General features: G+C 38.3%; 2 protein-coding genes and 1 long non-coding RNA gene across 8 annotated transcripts in view; 1 reads left to right on the forward strand and 2 right to left on the reverse strand.

Moving 5' to 3' along the window:
* Positions 1–3,716: 3,716 nt before the first annotated feature.
* On the reverse strand, positions 3,717–12,719 carry LOC306808258 (fmr1 neighbor protein-like). Its single transcript, XM_079318630.1, has 5 exons — positions 12,639–12,719; positions 10,595–10,708; positions 9,002–9,139; positions 6,332–6,428; positions 3,717–3,864 (listed from the first exon to the last, which is right to left on the reverse strand). Exons 1-5 carry the CDS (start codon positions 12,706–12,708, stop codon positions 3,747–3,749), a joined length of 537 nt encoding a protein of 178 aa, XP_079174756.1. The 5' UTR covers positions 12,709–12,719; the 3' UTR covers positions 3,717–3,746.
* A 1,185-nt stretch (positions 12,720–13,904) lies between these two features.
* On the forward strand, positions 13,905–19,081 carry LOC306808252. Its single transcript, XR_013775940.1, has 2 exons — positions 13,905–14,068; positions 17,034–19,081. It is a non-coding gene; the product is annotated as an uncharacterized lncRNA (long non-coding RNA).
* FMR1 (fragile X messenger ribonucleoprotein 1) overlaps positions 18,138–20,696 on the reverse strand; it is a 30,987-nt gene continuing 28,428 nt past the window's right edge. For 3 of the 6 annotated variants that reach the window (XM_079318618.1, XM_079318621.1, XM_079318620.1), the window contains one exon: positions 18,138–20,099. In XM_079318618.1, coding sequence (XP_079174744.1) covers positions 19,938–20,099 — 162 coding nt within the window. In that variant the 3' untranslated portion in view covers positions 18,138–19,937. The remainder of the gene's footprint in view (positions 20,100–20,696) is intronic. The other 3 variants (XM_079318619.1, XM_079318622.1, XM_079318623.1) reach the window with 1 other exon arrangement.

A 20,696-nucleotide genomic window follows, 5' to 3' on the forward strand; every position in this document is an offset into this window, starting at 1 on the left:
AGAAGTACCAAATATTGCCACAATCACCCACAATGTAATGCAGTCATTTCATATTGCTTTAAAGCTTTCAAAAAACCATGGTGACTTTTCATCTCAGGGAGTGTGAGTCAGGTTTCAGAGGGAACAGAAAGTAAGCCAAATCCTTTGCCATCAGACGTGGTGCAGGCTCTGGGTGATGTGATGAAAGAGCTGTCCTGATTTTAAAGCTGTATCACAGCTCCCACCTCTGGGGGAGCAGCACCCACCCCTGGACACAGCTATTGAGCACCAACTTGTTTAGCCTTGTATTTATTTAATCTTTGTGAAGATAAAGAAGGATGTTCCACTGAGAGCTCTTTTGTTTCATGCTCTCTCAGTTCAACAGGGGAGAGAACAGAGCTAAAACCACAAGCAATGGTTTGTGTATCATGTAAGTCTTCTAAAGCCTTGTCATCATATGCTGTATTATGTTGTCTTTTTTACTGAGTGACCACTGCTCTATTGTATACTATCTGCCTTTTTGTGACTTGATGAACCACACTGAAAAAGGCAGAAATCAATAAAGCTCTCCAGAATCCAAGACCTCGGTGGGAAAAATGTTTTCCTGCAGCACCATCTTGTGGTTCCTGATTTTAGTACTTAAGATATCCCCCTCTCTCCCTGGGCTGGGAAGGTTTTTCTGCAGACTTGGGAACCACACCCAGCTTTCAGCAGCTGCTTTTCTAGCCACAGAGGTACTGTGAGGAGCCTGGCAAAAATGATTGTGCCCTGTTGTAGCTGACCTGGATCCTCATCGAATTCTTGGGAAGGGATAGAAGGGACAAAGGAAAATGGAATTTGGCTCAGTAACATGCAGCTTGATATACATGATAAAATCAGCAGCCTCGGCACTGGGGAAAAGACATATTTCAGTCAGATGAGAGGTAACCCCATGTTGAAATTGTTCTGTAATATGGTTAAGTCCAGGAGCCCAAAAACAAGAAAACAAAAGCAATTTATGCAAGGTATCTGAATATTCAGTGTAAGCAGGCAGCCAATCAGCTGATCAAAGCATCCACCTTTTTGTGACATTGCCAGTACAGTTTGCATCACACACAGGCCTGTGAATAAATATCTGTGCTTTGACCCTCAGGGAGCAATCTCGACCTTCAATAGTAATGAAATAGCTATTATGACATCTTAGGCACACTAATACCCATGGGTTGAAAGCTATTAATTCAATGCATTGTCAAGTTAATAGAGAAATTAAAATGCAAAATCAGAATTTTTGTCTTCTCCAATTGAAAAGCAAAACTCAAGATTTTTAGAACACCTTACAGCAAAGCTGCTGCATGGAAAAGGACAGGCCTCACCTTTGTGCACTGTGCCCTGGACTGCTGTCCCACTAAGGGGAACACAACCTGGCTGTGACTTGTTCATCTCACCTCCTCCTCTAACAGAACATTTTGCTTATGCTCCTCTTGTTCTGGTGCTGCCAGATACAGTTACTGCAGATGCACTGATCACCCTTAAATACAGATTTCATCAGAGTGTGTCCCTTTGTCAGGATGCTGTGTGACATTGAAACCAGTTGTGCTGCCAATGACATGGAAACTGGAGGAATTTATTGCCCTTCAAATCAAAATCATGAAGCACCATATGAAAGCCTAACTTCTTCTGGAGCACAACTTGCTCTCCATAATCACCAGCCATGAGGATTTCTCTGGTTTGTCACTTGCACAGTTCAGCTGTGACAGTGCCTCAAAATTCATGCAGCAGGAAACTGTTTTTTCTTTGTCAAAATGTCTATATACATACTTTACCTTCCATAAAAATAATATAAAAAAAGAGCAAATACACATCAGATTTAGAAAGCAAACAGTGCCCTATTCAGTTCCCATTGTTCTGTCACTCCACAGTTTTATTACACTAAAAACAGTGTAATACTTTTGCTTGCAAAATTTCAACCAAGTTATCTGTTACACAATGCTTCTGGCAATGGTTGCAATGTCAGGCTTAAACTCCTGCACATAGTTACAACTGATCATCACCAACAACTTCATGAGATCACCCATATGCATATTCTACCCCATCACACTTGAATTTTAAGTGATCCCCTTTTTAAGACTTAGGAAACTAAGAAAAGTGTTTTAAATGGGGAATTCTGAAAGTACAGAGTTTCTAAGAATTACTCATAATATTTATACTCCAGCTTAGGACCAAAGATCCATTCCTGCCAGCTTTAGAAATTCTGCTACATGGACTTCACAGCCCCAAAGAAATATCACAAGTGATTGCATTGTTATGGGTGATACTGACTTCTACTCACATTCTTTTAGGTGCTCACATTGCACTCAGATGTTGAAAAGTGTTACACATTTGTTTCTTTTATTTTTGTTATACTGCAGAGAAATGGAAAGAAATTCCATTTTGGAATCACCTACTTGGGGAGACAGGTCATCCTAAGACCAAAAAAGTTGTGTGGTGCAGCAATACCCAGCAGAGAGAACAACTCCACAGACAACACTCCCACAGTTTCCTTAAGTACTTTGTATTTTTGCCAAGCATATCTTTAAAGCAATTGCCCAACAACAGATTTCCCAGATCCTCTGTAGCCTGGTAAAGAATTACCTGTTCTCCTCAGCAAGAGCAGCACTACTGTGCTATGGGGCCATCCAATATGGAAGCAGAGCAAGCTTCCTCTCAATACCAGTCTAATGAGTCACAACATTCCCTTAATCTTTTTCTAAGACTGACCCCTGAGCTGAAATGGACATGTAACTGCTATCTTTATATCCCTCCACTGGGATGCTACTGTAAGAACACTGCCTTTACTTTTCAGGGGTTGACACAAGCAGTTTGCCTTTCAGTGTTACCAGGTTTATTTTTGTACAGGAAATATGGAATGAGTGCAAGAAACTACGATGAAAAATACTTTTACTGCAAAATCAGTACTATAATCACGGGTTAACAACTTTGTATTACTTCAATGCTAAAATAAAATGTGTCATTTTCTAGGAGATAGTCAAATAATCCTGATGTCTTCTGATTGATCTTCAGGATCAGGTGGATGTTCCTATACACCAAAGGGAGAAAAAAAATCCCAAACATGAGTATAACTTGATTTAGGGACACCTTTACATTTCTGTGAAATCAATACTCTCCATGAAATATTTCTTTGTTGTCTGATGACCTCCCTGACATTTTTTTATTTCATTATCACCTTTAGTAGGGTATAGCTTGGCATGGTCACATGAAGTAAATAGCATTTCACTCTTAGATTACATTTATTTCAGTAGCAATTGCTCTTCAGCATTTAGGAAGAATGCCAAGGTGTGGAGCTATAGGAATACCTCAGCTATAAACCACCCCAATCCATAGAGAAAGACATGATTTTTTCAGTGCCTTTAAATGGATTTGCCTCTCCTGAAAGCAGCAAACCCATTGCATTTCCACTTTCTCATGCTACAGTTTGCACATGAGACAAGGAAAGCTGAAGTGGCAGAGGGCTTTAACCTCAGACTCTCCATGGCTCTGCTATCAGCTGGCAGCCCAGGACAGCAACTGAATTCTTGCAAGCTCATACCTCTCCCAGAACAGAAACTGAAGGTGATCCATGACAAGCAATGCCTTTGCACAATGTCTACTGCAATGACAGGCAGCAGGTATTTGGTGGTGGGTATCTTTAGCATTCCACACAGACTCAATGGAACAACCCTAAACTTAGAACAAAAGAATACCCCAAAGTTGGTTTACCTTTGTTTTTGTGCTTTTGGTTCTTTCTTAAGTCAGTCCAGCAAGTGGCGATGAATCTCTTCATCAGGAGTTTTTTCATCAAATGCTCTTCTCTCCTTTGCAATTTTCTGTACTTTTTTACTTATCTTTCGTAAAGGATTGATACACGGACTGTAACATATTAAAAACTGAAATTGATTGACTTCAAAGTAGGAATTTAGAGAAGGTCATCTAGACTTCAGACATGAAATTCTAGCTCCAGTGAAAAAACTCAAAAAGCTATAGTTGATTTCAGGGGCCATCATAAGATTCATCACCAGAAGAAAGATTAAGGTGAGAAGAAGGATTTCTGTGTTTTTCTCATTTCTTACATTTTCTTAATGAATTTCACCTTTCGATTTATACAGAATCACAGAATCATTCAGGATAGAAAATACCTTTGAGATCATCAATCCCAACCATCAACCCAGCACTTCTCAGTCCACACAAGGCACACACAGGCCTCACTGCCCAGCTCTGCCTGAGAGAGGAACTCCTGCACAGGGCTGCTTGTCTGATCCCTAGCAGGCAAGGATGACGAGACAATGCAACCATGACCAGAAATTTCCCCAGTAACCAGTCAAAAAAATTCTGCAGGCTTCTTACCACAGCTGTACTAGGGATTGGGCAGGAATAAAGACTTTTCTATTCCATTTTTAAAATCTACACAATATTATACAAAAGTAGTGTTATTTAAATGTACCTACATTTTTCTAACCTTTAGTGCTTTAACCTACCTGTCCTTGCATGTGGTTCTTATAGAAGACTAGCAAAACTGAGAGGAGCAAGACAGGCTGGCACAGTTATGGACATAGCAAAACCATCAGAGCACAGCTCTAGACAGGAGATACTGTGCTGATAGCACACAAGGGAAATTGCCAGTTGGCAGGGAACAGATGTGTAGATTCTGCTTCCTGCATGAAAAACACCATTGGAAGGAGAAAACACAGTTTGTCCATGGGGATGTAGAAAGTAACAAAGCCTCACTGGCTTGGGAAATTTGATCAACTAGAATTGATCAAGTGTGGCAAGGAGAGGAGTACTCGGCTCCCTCTATCAATTTTACAGGAATTTAAAGTTCCTACATTTTCTTTGTCTGGCTGTGGTATAGAAACCTCACAATTTGCAATAGAAGAGGCACAGTGGAGTTAAACAATTATCCCAAATTTCATCAGCAGAAGTCCTCTTTTTCTTTTTTTTTTTTTTTATAACTCTAGAGAACTATTTTTACTTTTGTGCACACCAGTTGCAGTGCAGATTTGGCATTGTACATAGGACTCTCTCAACAATGACTGTATAATGTTGAAAACAAAAGAATATCTATCCAGAGAGGTTTTTGGCTTATTAAAGGAATGTTTCTCAAAGCTCTATCAGCCGTCTCTAAAACTGGTAAAACTGTGATAGAATTGCATCCTTCCTCTAACTTAAATATGTGATGTTGGAAATTTAAATAATTTATCATCTGGTTAGCTACTGCATTAAAAAACAAAGCAAAAAATGAAGTCATAGCAGAAGAGGAAAATCCTTAGTTACATTGGCTATGAAAAAACACAGAAATGATAATTTAAACATTAATGTGAATCCTCCCAAAATTAACACATATTAATTCATTTTCCAGAAAATTTATTATAATTTCATGTTGATTCTTTGCTTTCTGCTTTCAGTCACAGATGACTCAGTGCAGCTATCTGTATGCTGAGCAGGAGTTGTTGAGCACAGTGTAAGATGTAATGTGGTGATTTTCACAGCAGGTTTTGTCAAAATGTGGAACTCCACAGCAAACTGCCATCTGCCAAGCAGCCTCATTAGTAAAGTCTATGTGTGTGTTTATACATGCACGTATGTAATCCCACACAGACTACTATATCTTAGAAGAGCAAAAGTTTAACACTTGGAGGAAAAAATACTCACTAAAAAGACAATTCTGTCATATTAGCCAACTTGTAGTACCACTCATTCAATATAAACTACTACCTATGCAGAATAAAGCATAGTATGTTCATTCATTCAACCATTTTAATGACCTTGATGTTGTGGAGTTTACATTTTCCCTGTAACCTGAGAACACAACCCATGCTGAAACTCTTAGTATCAGACACTAAACTGCTTGCATAGAACTTGCAGGCTGTAAAGTGCCCTATACATTAAAAACCCCATGCTGCACATTAAAAACATTAGAGATAATTAATTCCCAACTTGCAGCCCATCTCTCTTACTCTATTCAGGCCTCATACCTTGTTCTTCCCTCCCTTATCTTACTGTGTAAGTCCAGGTCTGTCCTGGAGGGACTCTGCTTTCGTGTTTTACGTGCAACTTTCCAAAAAAGAGAAGCAAAATTGAGTCCAAGTCTTTTATATCCAGGTCTTTAGAAAGAGTACTGGGGCAATAAATAACCTTTTTTTCTTTAAGCCAAACTGACACTGTTTTATGTGGCTTCAAAACAGGAGGACTCTTTTATTTTTGAACATTAGTTTCTTGCGCTTTTTTCCCCCCCCAATCTTTTCTCCCCTCACCTAGTTAAAAGATGTCAGTTCTCTGCATTTTCAGCAATTAGAAATGGTACTTCACAATTTTGGTTTGGTCATGCTCTAACACTTACGTTCTCTGCAAAAAAGCACAGCAACAGATTGGTAGAAATCCCAAAGTCAAAAATCCTCCTCCAGTAAGCAAAATCACTCGAATGGCCAGCTGCACATCTGTAGAGCCAACAGAAATTTGCTTTAGTTCTGAATAATTCTGATACAGAGACTGAGGGTCAGGTGACAGAATCAGCCTCTAAGACAGACATCTCTGCTGCCAGGAATCCACAGCCATGTTGCCACTTAGCTCAGACAGATGCTCTGTCACCAAAGTTCTGACACTACTCACATATTAAGACACACACATTTCAGAAAATGCCAAGGAAAATTGCCATCTCTCAGATGAATTTAAAGTTGAACTCACTGACCACAAGGGTCTTTTCCAACCTAAATGATTCTATGATTCAGTAGCACAATGGCAAAAAAGTGTTAGAAATGAGCTCGGATGAGAAAGAATTGGTCTCAAGTTGAAAAGCACAACTGTTTGTTTAGTTTCAGAGGCAACCAGGTTTTGAGTGAGCCCAGGGCATGAGGCACAGTTGAGTGGGGAGAAAAAATAATAGTTTAAAAAACCAATCAAAGTCCCTTAGAAGCTGCTTTAGGAAAGGAGAGAAAATCTTTCAAATTAATTCTATTCATCTACTTCAGTTCATAACTTTTGTAGCATTTTCTTAAGGCCTCATTTTATTCCTAATGAAATTCAAGACAAACCTCCCAACGAGAAGAACCATTCAGTATGCAGCATGTGACCAGCTGACAAACACAACTGCCATTGAGTCTAATATCTGCTAAGTGCTTCTATTTTGTCAACAGATTGCTACAAGGCAAACAGTAAGTGTTTGCATTTTCTTTGGACATATGCTGTACATCCAGGAGTATTCAAGGAGCTCATTAATCTATGAACAAAAAATTCCATAAATTAGTTAGCCCTTGATATTGATGTCCAAACAATAAAAGCCTAACTGGAATGAGGAATCAATCAGTCACAGCTGAATAAGCATATTTAATTTTAAAATTTGCTTCAGTATGTATCTTAAAAATGAGCAGAGCAGCTATAATTTTCACTGTACAGCTTTTCTTCTTGCTGTAGTGAAGTATCTTTTATACAAAATATAAAGGCCCAAGCGGGGACTTTTATATTATTAAAACCTTTAATTTCTGTCATATGCCCCTAACTAACAAACAGATTCTGATGGCATCACATGTGATAAAAATGTCTTCAATCAAAAATTATCTAGCTGGCAGTAACTACAGCTGCCCCAGCACTGGAATGCAGAGCTGCTCAAGGACAAGGAAAATTTCAAAATCTTATTTTGACCTCAGCTTGCTCCTGAAGCAGCACAAACAAGAGAAAGTGGATTCACGTTAGCTGACAAGAAACCTTGGGGTTTCATATCTGTATTAATTCAGCTCATCCTATAAGTCAGGATACCACCTCTGAAATCAATGGAGGTATACTGAATGATTCCAGGAAGAACAAAATCATTAAGTTCTAGATTATGGTTTATTTCTACTAATTTAATTTCCACATTTGGTAAGATGGTTTGTGTCTGAAAACTCTTCCTACATTGTTGGCTGTTTGTCCTTGAACAAATTCAAAATTTGACTGGACACAGCCCCTGGGCAACCTACTGTAGCTATGCTGGTAGAACAGGGAGGATTAATTGTGAGAGGTCCTTCCACACCCAGTAATTCTGTCTGTAATAAAACACCTCGACATTATTTGCTTTTTCAGTTTATTGAAACAACCTCACCATGAAAAGCAAAAACTCTTTCTAGAAAGCTATGCAAACAGGAAAAAAATTATGATAAAAACTAGGATTTGATACTACCCTTTCAGTAGAGCACAGACAACCATGGAGTTATAAACAAAGACAGGATCTACAAAAAGTGTTTTTTGCATTCATATGAGAAAAAAAAATCATGTCCACCATGTTGAGGCTCAAAGGAAAAAAATGAGGTAAAATGTGATGCTAAGGCTGAAATTTGGTAACACAGAGCCACTGACATTTTGGTTGTAGGAGACTTCTGCAGATTACATAGATGAATCTTCCTCTTGAAGCAAGGCTACTGCCAATATGAGATCAAATGAGTTGTGTCTTTTTATATCCAAGTCTTGAAAACCTCCAAAGCTGGGACTCCATCCCCTTTCTGATGAACACTTTCCCCCTTAATGTCTGAGTTAAATTTCTTAAACATCAGTTAGGGGCAATTCCCACTTGTTAAATCATCTGATTCTTCCAGGAAGAATTTGTGACTCTCATCTTAGTAACTTCCCTTCTAAACAGGCTTCAGTAGCTTTTAAACAACCAATCAGCCTCCTCTTCACCATGTAAAATACATCCAGTTCCTTCACTTTGCCTTCACTGCACTTTCATGGAAACACTACTTTGGATTAACCCCCACTTCCAACAAACAAAGTCTTTACTTCATTTTTTGTACTGACACGTGACTATTTATTTGTATGGCACTTGGTCTTTGCCTGTGCTGGACTTGACAACATCCAGAAAATTTTCTATTAATTAATTGTTTAATTTATTAGTATAGATGAAGAAATACATGCAAGCTTACAGTTGCTTTAAAGAGAGTGGTGTCCTGGAAAGCTAAAGGTACAAACAGCAACAAGAACTGTATTGTGTGACTGGGAGCAGGGTTTGTTCTGAGGCAGGAGCCCAGAGCAGCACACTCACCATCTCTCACTGGCATGTAGCACTGCTCTTCTTGGCCAATTTTGAATGGACAGCAGTGAATTTTTGAGCATTCAGACATGTTCAGGCCTTCTACAGTACAAGGAGTTGTAAAGAGTTGCTCACTGCTGAGGCGGCAAGCTTTAAAAAGAAAAAAACCACAAAAACCACTAGGTAAGATGTCTATCCTGGGAACAATGTGAAACAGAAGGAAGTCATCACTTTGATGTCTCTAGCATGTTTTGATTAATTAAATCTGTCAGAAAACAATATCATTGACATTCATGTATGTTCTTTCCCAAAACCTGACTTTTACATTGGAATTAGCAGAAAAGCTAGATCATGCAACAGAAAATATTTTGTTTTGTTCTGTTTCTAATTAAAAAACAGCAGAAATCAAAGGCTTTTTTTTTTTTTTTTTTTTTTTTCTTTTTTTGTTCTGAAGGACTATATTGCAACTAACCATATGTGTTTGGCACTTACTATTTGTTTCTACCAGCAGCTGAAAATAAGCTGCTAGGAAAAACCCCCCATGACATCCAATACAGTTAATGAACAACACATTTAAGCAATTTTTGAAATTTCCTATTTCATAGCAGATTTATTCATAATCGTGAGATACTCTGTGGGAATGGCTTAAATATGCAAGACAGTTATAAATAGTAGACATCTCTGTATATTTAATTCCTATAAAACATAATATCTCATCCTTTAGGTGACACAGCAGCTGGAAAGCATCATTTTGTTCCAATGACTCCCCCAGGACTTGCTGTATTGTCAGTCTCACATTTATCAGAGACATTACTAGTAACCAAATTCAGTTTATTAAAGGGGGGATCAGGATCTTCAGCATTCCTTTGTGTTTACTTAGGGCTACATGTGATCAGTAGTGGTGGAGGCACACTGATACTAATGCAGAAACATACTAAGTGAAAAGCAATATTTCTACTTCTCCTTCCTATTGGTCTATGGTCTGGTCATGGAACCAGACTGGCAGTTTTTATATATAACAAATATTTTTTGTACTCATATTATTTTACTTTTTGATATTAGCAAATTAGCATTGTGATTTCCATCCCAATAATTTTATTAAATAATTTAGTTTCTGTAATTTATCTTCAGCAGTCCAAAGATGAGTGGATCAGTCTAATTTAGCAGGCCAGAAGCCTTCCTTAGTCAGTAGAAGTGGGAGAGACACCAGTGTGGCACAAAATTCTTCTCTCATTTAAGCTGTGCAAAATTCTCTTTTCTCTCTATGTGTACATGGGAAGATTGGAAAACTAATTCAGATGAGATACAACAAAGCTAGGCATGGTGGATCCTATACCAAACTTTCATCATAATTTCAGCATTTCCTGCACAATCACATCACTGGTGATGGAGGGTTTTGCAGGAGGGTAGCAATGCAAACAAATCTGTGGTAGTCCCAAAGAGACACAATCCTATTTTCAAGAGCTCTAGTGAGTTTTACAGTATTAGACCAAGGGATTTAAACACATGAAATGCTGACAGGTAGGGCAAGAGGGTGGACTGGAAATGAGGCAGAAGTGGGAAGGGAAAAGAGAAACAATGCTGCAGTGGTGAAGTGACACTTACTCATTGGTCTGAAGAAGTTTAAGAAAGATTCAAATACACCTTTCATTGTCATGTTAGGTTTGCTGGGTGCCTCTGCACTCTCTTCTGAACCAGGATGAATTGGTGCTGCAAGAACTGAAAGTTCATAATTATTAGTTCATTACAATCAAAATTATCCATAATTAATTAAAGCAATGACATTTTCATACTGATTATCACTCATTAGGAAGGCATTTAAAGTCATCAGGAACCGTGTCTACTGATGGTTAGCAAGGTTAAGCACAGATATCTTTCTGTTGTAGTCACTTATAGTGCTTTAAATTGCTTCATGAACCACAATGAATAAAGAACTAAAGCTGTAAAATTTAAATTAAAGAATCCATTCAGGTGGAAATTGTCAAGGATAAAAAGCTCTGCTGCTCACCTATGAGGTGAAGGTTACATGAAAACATTTTGCTGCATCTATATTTATATTCTTCCTATGCACACAAACAGAACTTTCAGCTTTTTAGATAAAGATCAGAGTTAAAACACAGAAACATGGTGAAAAGCACCTTTATCAGACATAACCAAACATTCCAGCTTCTTATTTCAGACATGCTGCAGCTGCATAGAAAAGAGCAAAACATCCCTAAATATAGAGGTACTGCAGTGTTTACACAAAAGCTACTGATTTCTTACTCTGGGACTTCCCAATCACCTTTCATTTACACAATTCTAAAAAAATATGGGATCATTAAACCTTGCTGCCTTCCTACATCTCCTTTTCATTATACCAAAAGTGCAAATCACACTACAATCCCACAGGCAATCGACCACTCTCCAGGGAGGGGGGAAAAAAGAGACCCAGTATTCCCACCTGCTTGCCTTTTTTTCCTTCCATGAGAGAAACTTACACCATCACCACTTTAATAGTTTTCAGTGATGGAATTTGCAGAAAGCCATTTCATGGTGTTTAAGTCTTTGTGAACAGAAGCGAGACCACAACCTAACCAAAAATGAAGGCATTGAACCCTCTTCACTCTTTTGGATAATTCTTCAGCTAACAGCATTGGGAGCATAAATTAGGGAATTAGCAAATTGTCCTGGGGCACAACTTGCCTCTTCTGTGCCATACAAACTCCCTTGGGGAAAAAATAAAAAGAACAAGAGTAGAGAGAACTGCTTGCAGGTACTGTCAAAATAGACAACCTGAAACTAGCATGTAACAAAAATGTGATCACCAAAGCTCACACTTGTCATAGGGACCCTCTCCCTGCTAGCAAACAAGACAGAACAGAAAGTTTTATAGACTTTGTAATGATTTAATGGGAAGTTCATGAGATGAAGTTTCCAACATTCAGTTTGGTAAGAATTATTTGAAAACCATGGCTGCCCTACACATTACTCTCTCATGTGAGGGTTTAAATAGACACAAGCCATTTACAGAGGTTTAATGGCCATTGCTGTACTTACAAACTCAGATCTATGTAAGAGCCCACATGCACCCTGGAAGCCCTTCACAACACAGCAACTGCCAGCCTTTCACCAAGAGCTGAAAAGGCTCTGGTTTCTCAATGCATTGAAGATCAAATGCAAACATGTTTGGATGGATCCTTTACACATGTCAGATGACCAAAGTTAACTTCTGTTAGTGCAAGTAATCAGACAAAAACCTTTCTAATTACTTTGTCATCTGCTGTAACAAGCAAGTAGATCAATTCTCAACAGACTGTAAGAACAACTGTAATAGTATGCTGGAAAAAAAGTCTAAGTGAGGGGAAAAACCAGAAGAATCTATAATTGGGGAACAAAAAGAAAAATCTATGATTAACTGTGAAATAAAAGGAAGTTGTACTGACAGGGATGAAACAGGCAGCATGTATTTCTTGTACAGACGCACAGAGGGAAATGGGAACTTGTTGCAGAAAAAAAAAAAAGATTTTACTCTAAGTCTCAGAATGGATCAATCCAATCTGAAGTAATTGCTTGCAATTTTTCTCATTATTTTCAAGACAAGAAAACCTGCTTGCTAGTAAAATACTTGCCATTTCTTTGAGAATATTTTTGTCCTTGCAATACTCACATGAATGGATGCTACAGAGCAGGAACAGGACCATGAAGATCCAGGCTCGACAGGTGCCAAAGCCCAGCATCACTGCAACAAAACCAACAGCAGTAATAGGTATAGGGTCCTGCAGAATATGAATTACTAGTCTTAACTTCATATTTGGATTAGAGCAAACCTGACAGTTGATTGCTGCACAGAGCAGGAATATATTTTTTGCAAGAGGCCAAAATCCATTGAAAATATATGTGTATATATTGTATAAATGATTTTGAAGAAATTACTCATTTAAAGGGCATTTAAAGGAAGGCATCTTGTTAACAGAGACTAGCAAAAAAGTTATCTTTCTGTTAAGAGCTGTCCCAGAGCTGGACACTTGGCACTTAAAAAGATAATTTTCAGCTAAAAATTTTAACCTGAGTTCAATGAACAGAATCAAGAATGAAGAATTAATAATTTTCAAAAGTTTAAAAACTGAATTCTAGTTTAGCTCATTGAATTCTTCACTCTTTTCACAATTGGAGCACATGAAGAGCTTTGGATAACTTTTTAAAAAGAAGATTCAAAATGGTATTATGGACAAAATACTTTTAGAAATCCCCATGTGATTCATAGTAATTTAGAAGCAGGTTTAAGCTGGGTTTTGTACCCTCAAGAAGCCCCAGATGACTGCTTTGCCAGATGCTTTGCTTGCCCCTCCTGTTTTACACTAAAAAGGGCTTTTTTTCAATTATTACCACTTAGTTGTAAAGTTTAAACTAGCTTAAACCTAGAGACAGTCTGTTAGTACTGGGAAGGGGAAACCCCATTTTCTGAAGTGCTGTACAGGGAAAAGACTGACTGCATTTCATATGGTGATTGCCCTTTGAAGGGTCAGCTCTTTCTGCACTCTAGCTCAGTGAGGAAAGCTTCCCTGCCCTTGAAAGTGACTGTGCCATAGAGGAATATACAAACATGTTCTGTCCCATGAAGAAACTACTTTGGCAATGTGAAATTATTTAAGAGTACAGGAATCCTGTTTTCCAAGACACTTACTAAAATTTAGCATCATTCATGACAAATTGGGAAAACAATGGAGGAGGAAAACAAGATAAAGAGAAAATTCTCATTCTTGCCATTACTTACTTCTTTTGCTGTGTCCTCCAGAACGAGCATGAGAAGCTCCCCAAGGTGCAGCAACTGCAGACTGGCCCTGACAACCGTGGAACCAAAGGATGTCACAGTCACACCTCTCTCCCCCCCCAGTTCAGGTGCATGGAACAGGATGGAACAGAGGGGCTGGGAAAAGCTCAGTGTGTTTTGGAAGAAATTGGCTCCTGCTGAGATTGTTGGAATGCCTCCCAAGTCTTCCAATTCACAAAGTTAAAAACAAGTTCATATAGTTTATACCAGTCACACTGCAATGTACAATACAGAAACACCACCTAATTGAGCAGACCAGGTAATAGGTAAGAGACCAAAATATACTCCTCTCAAAAAGTTCAGTCAGAATGCTTAAATTAGAGCTTCTCACTAACTCATGAAAGGTGAATTAGTAAGGTGTTGCTTCACCAAATATTTGCACATTTGAAGCACAAATCTGATATGCACCTATCTTAGACCCAAGAGCTAATCATATCCTGGGCTACATCAAAGGGAACATGGACAGCAGGTCAAGGGAGGTGATTCTGCCCCTCCACTCTCTTGAGACCCCAACTGGTGTACTGCACCCAGCTCTGGAGATCTGACCTGATATCAACTGGGATAGAGTTAAATTTTCTTCTTTGTAGCTGGCAGTGCTGTGCCTTGGATTTAGGATGAGAATAATGCTGATAACACACCAATGTTTACTTGTTGCTAAGCAGTTCTTGCTCTCAATTAAGGAGAGGTTTTTTTGAGTCAATTTTGAGTTCCCCTGCTCTGGCAGGGAGCAGGTGCACCAGAAACCAGGAGTAAGCATGGACAGACAACTGACCTGCACTGACCCAAGGATTATTCCACACCATACCCAGGAAGAGTGAGGATCTCCCTGGAGGAGCTGGCAGAGACATGCCAAACACTGCCTGGGGATAGGCAGGGCATTGGTCAGTACATTGAGCAATTGTATTGTGCAGCTCTTGCTCCTCTTGGATTTAATCTCTCTCACTCGTTTTTGTTACAATTATTATTACTGCACTTTATTATATTTCAACTATTAAACTATTCTTGTATCAACTCATGATTTTCACTCTTTTGTTTCCCTGGATTCCCATCACCACTGGGAAGGTAGAGGGGGAAGAGGGGACTGAGTGAATGAACAGCTACCTGGTGTTGCTGGCTGGAGTTAAACCACAAGTCCCCCCCATATGAAAGACAAGGACCTTTTCAAGCTTGTCCATAGGGTCACAAAGGTGACCAGAGGCCTGGAACAGCTCTGCTCTGAATACAAGCTGAGAGAGCTGGGGCGGTTCAGCCTGGAGAAGGCTCTGGGCACACATCAGAATCCCTCCCGGTACCTAAAGGGGCTACATGAGAAAGATGGGGAAGACTTTTTAGCAGGGCCTGTGCAATAGAACAAAGGGTAACAGTTTTAAACAAAAAGAGGTTCAAATTAGACTAGATATAAAGTTTGAGTTTTTTATGATGAGGGTGCTGAGGCCCTGGCACAGGTTGCCTAGAGAAGCTGAGGATGTCCTGTGCCTGGAGGTATTCCAGGCCAGGCTGGATGGAGCTCTGGGCAATTTGGTCTATGGGAAGATGCTCCTGCCCAATGCAGAGGCTGGAAGTAGATGATCTTTAAGGTCTCTTCTGACCTAGACCCTTCTAGGATTCTACCACTTCCCTTCATTTTTTTAAGGAAATGCTCTGACTAGACCGGGAGCAGTGTTTTTAAAATATATAGAAGCTTAAAGTAAATGCAGATGCCATCAAATCAGCAGTTCCCCTAACACATGAGCTACCTAAAGCAGTTGCAGTTTACTACAACAGCCATCTGAACTGATGAGCCTGAAAAAACAGATTTCACACGGGCTTTTTTTCCTCATTTCAGATAATGGCAAAGGAAGTTTAAAGGGTGGGTCTTTTTAACCTCATTTGTATATAACACTAGCTTGCTAAAATAAGCAAGGATACACAGCATCTCAGTTTCATTGTTTCACACTATACCTCAGCCACTCTCAGAAGTTCCAATACGGAGATACTTGGAAATATCTACTCCCCAAACCTTCCCTTTCTGAAGCATATGATTTACATGAAAGTGAGATTCTCCCATGCTGATTTATCTCATGGAACACATCAGACAGTGTGATGCATTTCTGACATGGGACTTTTCAGACTGCTAAGAAGCACAGAAAATTGCCCCCATTTGAAACAGAACACTTAATTGATTTTACTACATTTAGGAGTGTTGATTTCCCTTGCTGTAGGTGTAGTCTACACCTGAGGCTCAGCCTGTGTACCAGGCATAAAAGCACATCCAAACCCCAAACCACACCTAAAGCTTGCTGTACCATTTCTGCAACAGTCAAGCTTTTAGCATTTATAGACTACATCCATGTGATCAATTTTTGCTTTAAATCAACTGCTTTTATTGAAAACTATTATCTTAAATTCAGTGCAAAACTGTAAGTAAACATTCTTCTACTGAATTTTCAGTAGATACATAAAATTACCTATGACTGTTGCTCTTTCTTATAATCCAATTCCATACAGTACTCAAAGCACACAAAAAATACTGCTTTAAAGTCTACTGTAATTTTTAAACAATGCAAAAAAAATTATAGCAAACTGACTCATCCAGGTTTAAAAGCAATTATTTCTATCAAACTGAGATGAATGACCTTTGTAGCTGTGAAAGCACAAGTGACAGATGTACAACACATTAAAAAAAATTATTGTGGAAAACCAAAATCATCCCCTGATGGCAAAAAATTCACAGTCCTTTGTCAAAGACTCACACTGCCAAAGAGTAAAGAGCTGTTTCTGTACATCACAGCATAAAATATGAAATCAACACTGCACCTAAGTCTAACAAACCTCTGCCAAGGAGAACCTTGTGATCAAAGTGGAATCTATGCAGAACACTAAGCTCAGGAGATCCAACCTCACTTTCCCTAACATATATTAAGCAACCTTAATACCTTAACAGTGCAAATATCCTAGTCACCCCAATTTTCATGGGTGTGAATGTCTGGAAAATACTCTCTGAGTAGCATCTTTTAGGACAAATATCTGCTAAGTTCAAGTGAATGACAAGCTTAGTACCCACTACTGTAGAAACAAGCTCAGCCTTGTTACTTTTGAAAAAATTCTTTAAAGTAGCCATCAGAACCAGCAACACATCTCCCTCATGCCTTAACACAGGTATTCCACTGCAAGTCTCGCTGCTTCTGGAAATAGACAAAACCTTTAACAAAACACAGGATAAAAATATTTTACACCCATCTTCTCTTGCAGATTAGCAGAGAACTTCACAGAACTGTACAGCAGGACTCCTGAAACGACTGAGGAATGCTCACTGGAAGCTTAAGTTTTCCCTTTGAATATTCAATATTGAAGGATTTTGCAGGGAAACATACTGCAGCTCAGGAAAATAAGCTGCCTTTCACAGTAAGTACTTGTAAGAAGAAGCACACTCTACACTCAGTCCCATACTCACGAGTACTCAATGTCCTTCCTGGACATAGTACACAATATTTCATATTAGGGATCAAGAAAGGCTAAAAAAGCTAATCAGTAGAGATTTTTATCTCCTTTAAAAAAGCTGAATAAAGAGATGTTTTTCCTTGACAAAGTTTTAATAGCAACTCTGAAAATCTTAACTCCCCACCATCATTAACAAAAATGCATTCAGAAAACAGAAACACAAACTTTTTAGTTTTTTAAGCATTTGTTAACTCATTTACTTAGAGCTTAATCTTACTGAATTTAGACTTTGGCATGATTCACAAATACCTCTCACTCTTTCAAAGAACTTTATTTTAAAAATAATTTTAATCCATTAGACCATACTTTATAATAGTTACCAAGAGGACGGACCTGAACTCAAGCATCAGACATTTGTTGCACTTTCCAGTTTTGTAACAACATGACTTTCCAAAATAAAAGTGTACATTTAGATTCACAGGTTGATTTGTTGAAATCTAATAAACATTTAAAATCACCAGAATATGAACCAAAAGGGATATATGTTAAGTACACAAATACTGAAAAAGGTCATGACCCCAAAAGCCACTTGAAACTGGAATGCAGCCAATCAGACTGTGGTCTAGTAATTTCACATTTACCCGGGTTAGCACCTTAGTGAAGTCAACCACTGTATGTGAGAAATGCGAGTGCATGGTGTGACCACTCAACAGGTACTGTACCATTCCATGAAGAAACCGTGTCTTGAGCATTTTGTGCTGTATTTTTGGAATCTGGCAATATCTGAGACTTTTCTAAAACGTGTAAATAAACAATGGCTACTACACTTAAAGTCTAAACAAAGAAATACCTTCTACTTTCTAATTAGCTGAGTTTTTTTAAAGCAATCATTCATAAGGATTGCATCAACATCAGTTAGCAGAGGAAGATCAAACTTTATTGAAACTGCTTGCATACAAAATATATTGCACTATAACCAAACAAATGTCAACATAAAATCCAATCTGTTGTAGCTAATATGTACAGAGAATATTGCCCAAGAGCAGTTACATTACAAGGTCAGTCTACCTTGGTTAATTATCTACAGTATTTTAAACCAAACAGCTTACAGATGATGTGTGCAAGGTACCAATTTCTGTTTTCAAATACTATACATTCCCAAAATAAATAACTAGAAATCAACATTAATGTTTGGCAATACTTTTTAAGACATTTTTATATTTGTTAAATCATGTGCAGTTCGTTGCCAGTTTTAGTATGCTCACCTGTATGCAAGGAAAAAAAAGAATGAAGAAAGCAAAGAAACAAAACTCACAAAATACATCAGAGGCAAGGTCAAGTTTGTACAATTCTGTACATAAACAGTGGCTCTCTTGAAGTAATCTGAACAAAAATGGACTAAAATGAAGGTCCTTATGCAGTTGTGCCCAGTAAGTTTAACAAGTGATCAGAAATGAAAGCACAGCTCCTCCCACCACTTCCCACTCTTCCCTGGTGTACAGCTGTATTTTGGATCAAATTCTGTGACACCTTCATATTGGCTGGTAGTTAGGACCTTGCAGCTCAAAATATGAAGAATTTTTGTTTTACCTTCAATATTTTCGACTACTGTATCTGTACTTGTCAGGGCATGACATGTGGTGACTTTCTTCCTACTCCTCCTGAAATTGTCCCCAAATTAAAATAAGCAATTTAAAAATTCTGGGAGGATGAAAACCATCAATGCTTTAGGCTGGTCATCTGGCCAAACAGCAGGCACACATTACTAGCTTGTGAACATGTTACACTTGTTCCCTCAGTAACAATGAGTTTTTTAGTTTTCCACAATGGAAAGATTTTTTTTTTTTTTTTTTTAGTTTTTTTTTTTAAAAAAAAAAGCTTCTGTACTGCCTACAAAGAAAAAAATTACACCCCTTTTTCAATAACACTATTTGCCAAATCTTCAGTGCAAAATAAATTTCGTATTCTTATAACTGCCTAACTGAATGTTTATGTAGGGAAAAAATTATGGAAAGCATGCACTTGTCTATAAAGTACTAACGTCTGACAAGGATTGCTACATATATTTTACATTTAGTGTTACCAACTCATCTTCCCTGATTTCTGCATCCAAATATAATATTCCTACCTGCCAAGATATAAAAAAGGCACAGATCATACAACTTTTTTGCTAATGAAAATGACAATTGTTACATCACACAGATTTCAGGGTCCACCAAAATATTGAAAAAGGTGGACCACAATGTGAACTGACACAGGACATAAAACGACATAGCATTTCATGAAGAACTGGTAAGTTAGATTGAAAACAGAAGCCAATTTGATTACTGCAAACACTATTTATTCTGAAAATTGAAATTGAGCAGTGAATTTGACCCGATGTGTTAAAATGGTACAACTGAACAGAAAGTTTACCAATGCACAGCTCAGTATTTTTAAAACAAACAAAAAAGAATCTTCCATCGTTTGAACTGCAATATGTACTTGGAAGCGATTTTCAGAAGTTCAGGTATTTTTATGCAAATATTTGAATAACTTCTTATTCTGAAAACAACTGCATACTGTTGATGTTAGAAAAGGCTAACAGAGAACATATGTTCATTTCATGCCCTGCGCCATCTTGCCTACTATTTGTCTTTGGCCTAACAAGTTTCTCTAACATGGAATAGGAATTACTGAAACAGTATAGGAAATATGACTTCAGAGTTATGCAGTTTAGGGGACTCCATTCACCAGCGGCTGTTGAGCGTCTGCGCTGTCCGTCTTCTCCTTCTTCGGGTTCCGCTCCTTGCCTGCCCGCAGCCGGCTGCCTTCGCTCGAGGTATTCTGTAATGTTTTAGTGTGGACACTTCTTTCATTATTGCAGTCAATTCTGATCTGGAACAATTCAGAGTTATATAAAGCATTCTCCTCCTTTCCTCCACCCCTGGGTGTTGTCTACCTTGGCTGTCTGGGAGGAGCAAATAGTGCCAGCCCCTCATGGCATTGTTAAATGTATCCGGCTGCAAGGGAGGGCGCAAATTCTGCTCTGTTCAAAAATACCTGTGACCCAAAAAATCCTCTTCCATCTACCTACCCTTGGAAGTTAAGGAAAAAATTTCCAGTTTGTGCACGAAAGAGTTGAATTAGTATTAGATGGATCTCTGAAACATTATTTCAGCATCTAGTAATTTGACCTCCTACTCATTGTAAGCAAAATGCCCCCAAAAGACATAGTGTCATTTAATGGCAGCTTTTCTCAATCTGAAAAACAAAATCTACTCAGACTTTTTTTGAATCTAAAAAAAAATCCATTTAATACATCCAAAAAACTTCTGCAGCCTGTTTAAGTGGTCATAAAAAAGGTCAAGAGAGCATGTTGAAAGCAAATTTTTATGCTTGTAAAGTGGGCAAACGCTTATTCCTTGATATGTAACAAGATTTTGACAACTTTATCAGCCAGATCTGAGAAACATGCAAGTACTTGTTTTCTTG

This window comes from Erithacus rubecula (assembly GCF_903797595.1).
Source record: "Erithacus rubecula genome assembly, chromosome: 15".
Classification (NCBI taxonomy): domain Eukaryota; kingdom Metazoa; phylum Chordata; class Aves; order Passeriformes; family Muscicapidae; genus Erithacus; species Erithacus rubecula.

What these genes read in the sequence shown, in the direction of transcription:
- LOC306808258 (XM_079318630.1), bottom strand. Translation starts at nt 12,708, where the DNA reads ATGCTGGGCTTTGGCACCTGTCGAGCCTGGATCTTCATGGTCCTGTTC. An exon ending in GCTCTGTAGCATCCATTCAT is followed by an intron (nt 10,709 to 12,638) that starts GTGAGTATTGCA and finishes ATGAACTTTCAG; the next exon opens with TTCTTGCAGCACCAATTCAT. An exon ending in TGTGCTTTTTTGCAGAGAAC is followed by an intron (nt 3,865 to 6,331) that starts GTAAGTGTTAGA and finishes AATATGTTACAG; the next exon opens with TCCGTGTATCAATCCTTTAC.